General features: G+C 40.9%; 1 protein-coding gene across 1 annotated transcript; it reads right to left on the minus strand.

Annotated features, from left to right (window-relative positions):
• Positions 1-863: 863 nt before the first annotated feature.
• dbi (diazepam binding inhibitor (GABA receptor modulator, acyl-CoA binding protein)) lies at positions 864-8704 on the minus strand. The gene is made up of 4 exons (XM_079276448.1): positions 8569-8704; positions 5445-5562; positions 3142-3204; positions 864-1230 (listed from the first exon to the last, which is right to left on the minus strand). The coding sequence occupies exons 1-4, from the start codon at positions 8581-8583 to the stop codon at positions 1157-1159; spliced, it is 270 nt and encodes an 89-aa protein (XP_079132574.1). The 5' UTR covers positions 8584-8704; the 3' UTR covers positions 864-1156.
• Positions 8705-9437: the final 733 nt, after the last annotated feature.

Below are 9437 nucleotides of genomic sequence, written 5' to 3' on the forward strand. Positions count from 1 at the left end.
TTGGGTCTCATTCATAATTTAATGATGTCATGATTGTTTAGTGAGCTTATATGTAGCAGAGAAATTAGTTAAAATGATTATGATATTATATTATTGTGGTGGCATTATTTAAATTAATTAAATGTAAAATATTTAAAATCTGAAGTTAACTTAATGAAATCCCTAAATGCATTAATAATGACAGTTGGAGAATTTATGTCGCACTTTGTTTAATTTAAGAGGGAAAAGGAAATAATTGTTAAAAATGTATATTTTCCAGAACATTGTAAAAACAACCCTTTTCTTGTTTATTGGTTCAAAAGGTTTTTCACCTACCTGCTTGCTTGCAAACTACTTGCTTACTTGCAAAGTACCGACTTACCTGAAACCTTGAAATCACAAAATAAAAGAAGATAAGAGGAAAAGAAAAGTGTGGTTATTGAGTGAAGTCCAGCAACTCTGGGTAGATGTCCAACTCCTTCAAGTGGAGATTGCACAAAGAAGGGGAGAACTTGACAACTACCTTGTAACTCAGATCCTTTACTGCAGTGGGAGGATATTTCACACCGTTGTTTACAGTCCAATTGTTCCCTTTTAATAAAGAAACAATTATTTTAAACAACATTTTTGATTAGGTCATCACAAGACAAACTACCGATAAATAGTGGACTGACACTGGAACCGGACCGCGCTAAGCAACTTTGTCAAAAAGTCTGAAGAACTCTCAGCTCAGAACTCTCAGCTTTCTTTAGACCTGGAAGATGAAGATATTCACCTCGCCACCATCCAATCCACTGTAAATCATTTCTGATCTCAGCATGACATGTCAATAATACACACAGAACATGTGAAACTGGAACTAAAATAAAACCCACCAAAACTGAAAGAGTCGAACAATTTAATATTGAAATGAGAGGAACCTGTGCAGATACACATGGTTATAAGAATGACTCAAAATATGATGGTACTGTGGTGGAGGCCAGTTCATGATCATACATCAGTGGTTCATCAGGCCAACGTAATCTCATCTGGACCAAGAGCTCCACAAGACACATCGGTTGGGTTTGAAGGCATTTTACAGCATGAGGATTAATCAGGGCTACAGCTGGTGGGGGTCTTTGCCTGGTGGGGGTCTTTGCCGGTGCTATCCATTCATCCAGCCGTTGGTCCTGCGAGGTCACATTCCACACTTCTCCTTCAACTGCTTCACCAGGTTGATGTACTCGTTCATGGCATCCTCTTTGCTCTTGCCTGATAGTAAATCAAAATGAATTTTAGGAAACGCACGAATGAATTAATAAAAGAATGAGCACTATTCCTACTTTAAACATCGACTTCATCCTGTTGCATGCAATGTGTAGTCCTCAGGACTCAGGAAGCTTAATTCCTGGGTTTGATCATGAAGTTGGACCTTCTAATCTGGCCTGGTCCTTGCAAATACGAGGTTTAGTGAGCAAATAACTTGAAGGATAATTGTGGACGGACAATATAAGTTTTAAAGAACATTTCTTCTTTCTTACTACTTGTCTTGTATTTGTTTAGGGTTGGCTGTTTCTATGGGTAAGAACACTCGACAGAGTAAATACTAACGGTTACATTGAAAGAAGAGGTCTACAGCAGCTATGAGACCATAAGAACCAGACTAAGTGCAACCAGTTTACAGGACTGACAAGTGGTGGCTTACGGAGTCACAGGAGTGGCATAATGAAGGAAATATGTGTCAAGGAACAAGAGAATAAATGTGGAAATATAAAGACGATTTATGAAAGATTGAATAAGATCAATATGGATATATAAGGAGAAACGAATAAAAGAAGAAATATAAAGACAAATAACTAAATAATGAGGATTTTCATTTATTTGTTGATTCATTTCTGTATATATTTATTAGTGCTGGGCAAGTCAACACATTCATTAATTAACGCCGACAATTATTTTATCGCGCGTTAACGCATTTTTTAAATTTATTATAATTGAAAGACAAGAGACAATACATATAACAAGAGGATGACAAGAACAGTGGGATGAAAGGCAGCAAACATCCTGTAGTCAGTTGCGGTAAACTCACAGACACTCACATGTTAGTGCAGCTACACGCTGACATTCACCGTAAACACATTCAAACGCACAGATCGGGAGCGAAGGACTTTGAAAGTTAGCGGAAACATTAACGTGAGACAACATCCGGTTTTCAGAATAAGATGCCAACAAAGTATGAATTATATTCACATTAAGTATGAAACATGCTGCCTGCATCTCATGAACCAAATGTTATTGCCCTTTAGTTCATAGAGCAGCACTTTAAAATAAAAGTGCGCAATACACTACTTTATAATTCATGATTGAACTTTGCCATAACAATGCGATGAATCGCGATTCAATATTTTAATCGTTGCCCAGCACTAATATTTATATATTTATTTAATTAGCATATAAAATGACAGATTTATTTTTTTGAGTCATTTCTATTCTTACAATTATATTTATTTTCTTATTCTTGTCATTGTTGCTTCATCCTTGAAGCTGCCAATCAACTGGCTTTGAGAAGCACACACGGCTGAACGCTCTCAAGACAGTTCAAGCATCGCTTCATGTGGACAGGAACTAGTGTTATTATTCATTTTATGTGCAATAAAAAAAATATACTTTGAAAATAGTAGAAAATACAAAATACATAAATCAATGAACAAATAAATGAAAAAGCTTCGAATTATTCTTTATTATTTTGTTAATTATCTTTATATTTCCACATTTATTTATTTCTCTTAATATTTCATATTATTTAAATTGACTTATTTATTCTTCTTTATATTTTCCAGTTATTTTTTAACTCTGCCGAACATGAAAAGGACGTAGATCAGGGACATCATAACCACTGTTCACTCCTACATGTATGATGAAAACACGATGCTTGGTGTGCTGAGCCTTTAACTGATGTGACAACATGCACACGAATGCATTGGAAGTCAGGAGCTTGGCTGCGGCTACATCAGCTTTAGCTCGGCCTGATTTAACCCTCAAATCTTTTCACTCAGACGTTCAATCTGAACATGAATGCAGTGTAAGAAGAAGCTAAATCGTGTACAACAAACTCATTTGGTATACAGAAGTACTGGAAACTGTTTCAGAGAGGCCGAGACATCTACAGCACTGACGGTGTACCTTTCTGCTTCTCCCAGGCGTCCCATTTAGCTTTACCAGTGAAGTCAAACATCCCAGGGCGGCCTTCAGGGACAAGAAAGACACAAACAGATTGAAGTGAAGAGGTGAAAGGAAACCAAACAAGGAAGCAGAATGATGCATTTGAGGTCAAAGGCCGAGAGTTAAGTGTGGCCAGCCTGCTCCTCTCCACAGGACCCGCTGAAAGGGAAAGGCCTCTGGACGGCTCCTCACTTACCAACAAGCCCGATGGATTTAAACCAGTGGTCCCGAAGCGGGTCGCTTAAGAAAAGGCAAACGCCACTGCAAACATTTATTTATTCTTCCATTACAGATGTGGAGCCCTCGATGCTCAACAGTGTGCTTTCACGCGTTAGTCAGGCGCACAACCGTCAGAGCACTTGATGGAAGATTTGTCTAACCCGAACCCAGATATCAAGGATATGCTCTGACATACTATGAATGAACAACTATGAAAGGCTCTGTGGTTTCAAAAGGTTACATCGGGACCTTTTCACACCTACCTTGTTACCTTGTTGGGTCCCCACTTTTAAGTTTGATCCAAAGCAAAGTTCCAGGTGTGAAAGCACAGACCAGACAGCAGAACAAAGAGTCTCGGTGCAGATCAAATGAAGCCGTGGTTTGCTTTGTTTCTTGTTCGAACTCTTGCACCTTTTAGAGGAAGTTCGTCACAACCGGAAAGGGAAAACATCCCGGAGGAGACCACATGTTTCACTGACAGTTTGCCCGGCACCTTTATAAAGAGTCGGTTCATAAATTCTTCTCCATTCATTCAAACTACGATCGAAGCCTATCAGGCAAATTGACAGTGAAAGATAAATGTGTGCGTCTCATTTGCGGGGCAACTGTTGTGACGGTAAAGCGGCACAATGTGGAGAGACACTTCAGTACGTGTCACAGTAGCTTCCATGCTAACTACCCACCTGGCAGCGCACGGAAAGAAAAGTGCGTGACTTAAAGGCAGCGTTTTTTGGCACTTTTGGGCGAAATCAAAGAGTTCATGCAATCCAAAGGGGAGGACGCCTCGCTGCTCGAGGACCCTGAGTGGATCCTTGACCTTGCCTTTTTAACGGACATCACTGGGAAACTGAACCATCTGAACTGTGAGCTGCAAGGCAACGTAAAACTGTTGCTGACATGATAAGTGCTGGAAACGCATTTAAAGCCAAGTTGAACGTTTTCTCTGTGCATTTACAGAGAAACAAAGTGCTGCACTTTCCCTCCGTACAGTCAGTGTTGAATGACGATGCTTCAGCATCTGGGGCTTCTGACAAAGCAGGAGAAAAGTCCTCTCGAGTCATAAACGGACCAGGGCAAGAGTTTGAGACTTTGATCAACTTGATTCATATCCTTTCATGCAGAGGACATGCCATGCATTGCTGAGCAACTAAGTGCTACGTTCAACTTGGATGCTGGACGGGTGGAGATTGAAATCGTAACGTTGCAAAATGACCTCCACCTCAAAGCCCATCAGTCTGCACCAAACTGTTGGTGCCGTGTGGACACAGACAAATACAAAGGTGGTGCACAGCAGCTATGAAAGCTGCCGCCTTGTTGGTTCAACCTCTCTGTGAATCAGCCTTTTCTGACATGAACTTCATGAAGAACAAACACAGAACACGCCTCACTGATGCTCATCTACAGACTCCCTCAGAGCTGCAGTGTCTCATTATGCACCGGATACAGTGCGCTGGTGAACGGTGTGCAGTGCCAGGCTGCCACTAACATTTACAGACAGAAAGAGATAACATCATGTCTTCATTGAAAACACCATGACAACATCAAACTCAAATATTGTACAAAAATGTGAAAAATAATATGTTCAAAAAGTGTGTTCAAAGATTTTGATTTGTTAAAAATGCTACAGATTTGGTGATTAGTACTAATGTGATAGGATTCGTTTAAAAAAGTGAAAGTTGATTTTTATTATTATTATTATGTATCATTTGTATAAACATGGGACAGAGTTCACAATTTGGATAAAAATGTTACGGTCCTCTGACTTTCAAATGTTGAAAGAGATTAACAAATAAATATACGTTTCCTACCATCATTGTTGTGGAAATAATTGTTAATTATTGTGAGGAATAATTAACATAAACGTGATCAGACAGTCTCTTCACATACATTATTATTATTAAAAGGTGATCTGTGCAATTTTGTTATTCAGGAAGTTTGTATCAAACAAGTAGCCCTTCGTACTGCTCAGGACCCTTAAAGTAGCTCTCGGCTTCAAAAAGGTTGGTGACCCCTGACCTGCGGCATGAGGCAGAGTGCTTTCTCACCTGTGTTGACGTCACCCACAGTGGCCTGCTTGAACAGCGAGTAGACCTGCAGCATTTCTTCATCCGCCGGCTTTTCCTTCAGCTGCTTTACCTGAGCTGCTGCATCATCAAATGTAGCCTACAGAGGAGAGGACACAACCTTCAGAACAATACTGATGTGATCAACCAGCTGTTGCGGATTCCCGTGGACGACGGCGGGTCAGAGGTCAGGATCGCCGACACAGCAGCACCACTACTTTGCAACAACATGGATATCGTCCTTGTGAAGTTTTAAAACCTGCATCTGAAGAGCTGCATTAAGTGCTTGCTCTGTCTTGCCTGGCCCTTGGGAAAATATTATAAATGTATTATAATATAATAAAAATATTTAAAACTTACTTTGGCCTCTATTTTTTTTGCTTTAATTTCATCAAAGCATTCTGATGGACGAAGGCAAAAGATGTGTTCCAGTGAATTATCTGCATTGTGTTCATTAGCTTCAGTGGGCCGTCGGCTCACCAGCTTCACTGCCTTTCTCTGTGCAACTTGATATCACAGAGAAGACAATAACCATCGTCCTCTGCATACTTGCTGAGAAATGATACGTTATTATTCTGTAATTTGCCTTCATTGTCTTTTTCTAACTAAATATTCTGCTTCAATCCATATGTCACACTGGCCCCCTCTGAAAATAACTCTTGCATGTTGGATATTTCAGGGTTCATACACATTTTGACCAATGGATTTCCATGACTTTAAACCAAATTTCCATGACCAAACATTATGTGAAATCTCGGTGTATACATGAAAAAGTGAGAGAATGTAGTATTTAAAATAATGAGAATTCCAAAACATACAGTCTACCTTAAATGACAGAAATGCGAGACAATAGTTTGATTAAAAGAATAAACATTTATAAATATACTCTGGCTGAGCTTTAGTAGGTAGCAGCATCCAGCTGGTGCACATATTGCTTTCCCTTTTGTAGTGCAAAGTTTTCATTGAACCCTGTTACCGTACGGCTTCATATTAACTTCCACTGTTACTGTACAGCTGTTGGAACTGTGGCCTATCTTCTATTTGCAATTAATATGCATTCAATCCAGTTAAATTATTGAAATGAAAATGAGAATCTACTCTGGCTAAGGTACCTTATCAAGAGTAAAATAACAGCTGTGATCTATACACACCTCTGCATGAGCAACCTGCTGAAATGAAGGTACAGACACCTTAACCCTCATTACTTCAGGGTTCTTGAGAGCAACGTGGGACTGTTGGTCCACTGGCTGTGGTCGTCACAGTGAACGGTGTGTACAGTGTGATGAGAGGACATGTGAGCCCTTGTTGCTGTAGTTCATCTCCTTGGAGCAGAGGCTGCATTTATCATACCCTGAATATCAATGTATTTAAAACACTGACAGCAGGAAGCTGCACTCACGTCTGTTTAGACCTCCACCTTTATCCAGGCCCAGTAAATGTACTGCTAACTTTGAGGGCCTTTTCTCAAAATGACGGCTCTGACAGTCATTGTGTAACATGACGTATGCTGCTTGATATTGACGCATGCGATGAATTTGACTGCACTTTGGAGGAAACACTCACCGCGTTCCATATCGCATACTTCTTCCTTTTAGTACATCATGTAGCTGCCCTTACAAAGGTTGTACTGTAGCATGCAGCGTGCATTCAATTGGGACACACTACTTCCTCATAACATTTCACTTAAACTTTGACCCTCATGCTTATGTATCCGCAGCGCAGAGGATTGTGGGTCAGACTGGCTCGAATATCATGTCGGCTTGCATCCTGCAAAATGCGACTGGATGCAGTTGGACATTCTGGTATGTGTGTCATACTGCGTTTGACACACTAAAAAGAAGGGTACGATGGGTACTGGACTGTGCTTCATTCCGGCAGCTTGATGGTCACACCGGCGGTAAAGCAAAGACAAACCATGCAATGCCTGGTCTCAACCTTTGTATGGAACGAACTGTTTCCTAACAATGACATTATGTATATTTTGTATGATATGTTCTCTCCCTGCAGATGTTAATTAGCTAACTCTGGCTCAACAGTAATGAACCAATAAGTAAATGGAAAACGATGCTGACCAGGACCGGACTAGCCAGGTAAGACGGGCCTGAATACATGCACACGCATGTTAAAGCTCAACATGAACAATTGAAAGATATTGTACACTTGTTAGATCAATCTGAAAACCTTTGTGGGAATAAGATGGGATACAAAGTATGATCCACATGATATATTTAAACCTGCTGCTGACTCCGTCTAAACTGCCAAACTGGAAAGAAAATAATGTAAAACATACAGAGAAGCAGCAGTACAGGCTGATTATTAGTAGTACTGTTGACCTCCCTTTGCCACGCTAACGCATCCAGACGGTGAATCTGCGGATGAATGCAGTGTGTGTGGAGGGGGCAGCACATGAGCTGATCATTCATTTGGACCCACGAGCTGTCTGTGAAGAAATCGAGTACATCTAGAACAAAACAACCAAATGGAGCAAAGGTGGGTTACTGGGACAATGCCAGCAGGTATCAGTGCCAGGGGTGGCTGTGGGTCAAAGGTCAGGGAATAAGGTCCGAATGCATGCACGTGTTCAACACTCACACTGGTCAGCTGACATGCATCATGCGAGGCAGGACAGGAACTTCATGGACTGTCCTTAATATTCACACGTTAAGAATCCTCCAACGTGTGAACAGCATGCAGAACTACGCATTTCATTTTAAGTTTCCAATCTTACTAATCGATACATATGTTACAAGTTAAGATCTTCAGTACGTCCCGTTCAAAGTACCATCCAGGATATTACCGACAAACGGCAGAAACTGTCCTCGCGGAGACAATTATAACGGTGACCTGCAGGTCCCGTTACAGCCCACTGTCCCGTCGTAATGGAGACACGCGATCCAAAAGCCCGCAGCTCAGTCTGTTGCAACAATACTTGCAATGCGAGAGTGTCGGTTAGCGCCGCTGCTCTCGTGTATTTAGCAACAGGCTCGTGAGACCAGGAAACAAGCCCCGAGGCTATTATTCCAGCTACTAACAGCAGCCAGCGCGTCCTCCGCCGCTCACTGCGCTGCAGTAACGCAGACACGCTGCGGACGAATTCCATACAGACCTGGAGATCCGCCATCTTCAGTTGAGGATCCGACTGCAGTCAGACAACTTGACGGATGGTCACAGCAAAGTCCACTTAGCGCCCAGCACGATAGCGCTTCTTCTTCTTCTTCTTCTTCTTCTTCTACAACGTGTCGACGCACTACAAACCAACCTCAAACGAGCATTCCGCCACCTACTGTACCGGAGTGTGAAGCTTTACGACTTTATGACAGTTTTGTCATTTAAAGACAACAGTATTGTTATTATTATAAATAATAGAAGTTTAAAAAAATCATGACTTTATAAATAAGCTATATTTTGGATATTATTTGGTGAAGTTATTATGTCTGCAAGCAAGAAGAGGAGGAGAGAGGGTTGATAGTTTACCATTGTTGCTGAATTTCCAAGAGAAGGTGTTGTTTGATAAAGTGACAGCGGGATATATCAGTCACACTGTAACTGTCCCGCCGCCTTTGCTGTGTTTCAAATGCCACAAATATAACATTGTATAATGCCATAAATATTATATAGACATATTGCAGCAGGGTCTGGGAGACGTGAGGACGGGACTGAGCTGAAATGTGCAAATTGCACATGGTGGATGTGAAGTGAGAAACTTGAAGAGTTTGACGGGAGATAGAAATATATTTATATTGCTGATGAGGAGAGTTTTGTGTATTTCATGGCTGAAGTACACAGTCCAAGCAAAGGGGAAAGCTGAGAAGATTGAAATAATCGTAAAGTGTGCAGCAAGATATTTAATATTCATGGCATGACTGGGATGGCTGTTCAGGGAGAACAGTTCAACAAAAAATCATGAAGATTAGTGTTACTCATGTTAATTCTGCTGCGAAATGGCCAACCATTTAAAGGATGTCTCTCAGTGCT

The sequence above is a fragment of the Melanostigma gelatinosum genome (genome assembly GCF_949748355.1).
Source record: "Melanostigma gelatinosum genome assembly, chromosome: 10".
NCBI lineage: Eukaryota > Metazoa > Chordata > Actinopteri > Perciformes > Zoarcidae > Melanostigma > Melanostigma gelatinosum.

Excerpts from the sequence above, each read along its gene's own strand:
- dbi (XM_079276448.1), bottom strand. Across the intron at positions 3,205-5,444 it reads TGTGGGTGACGTCAACACAG|GCCGCCCTGGGATGTTTGAC; the intron begins GTGAGAAAGCAC and ends TTGTCCCTGAAG. Across the intron at positions 1,231-3,141 it reads CGCCTGGGAGAAGCAGAAAG|GCAAGAGCAAAGAGGATGCC; the intron begins GTACACCGTCAG and ends ATTTACTATCAG.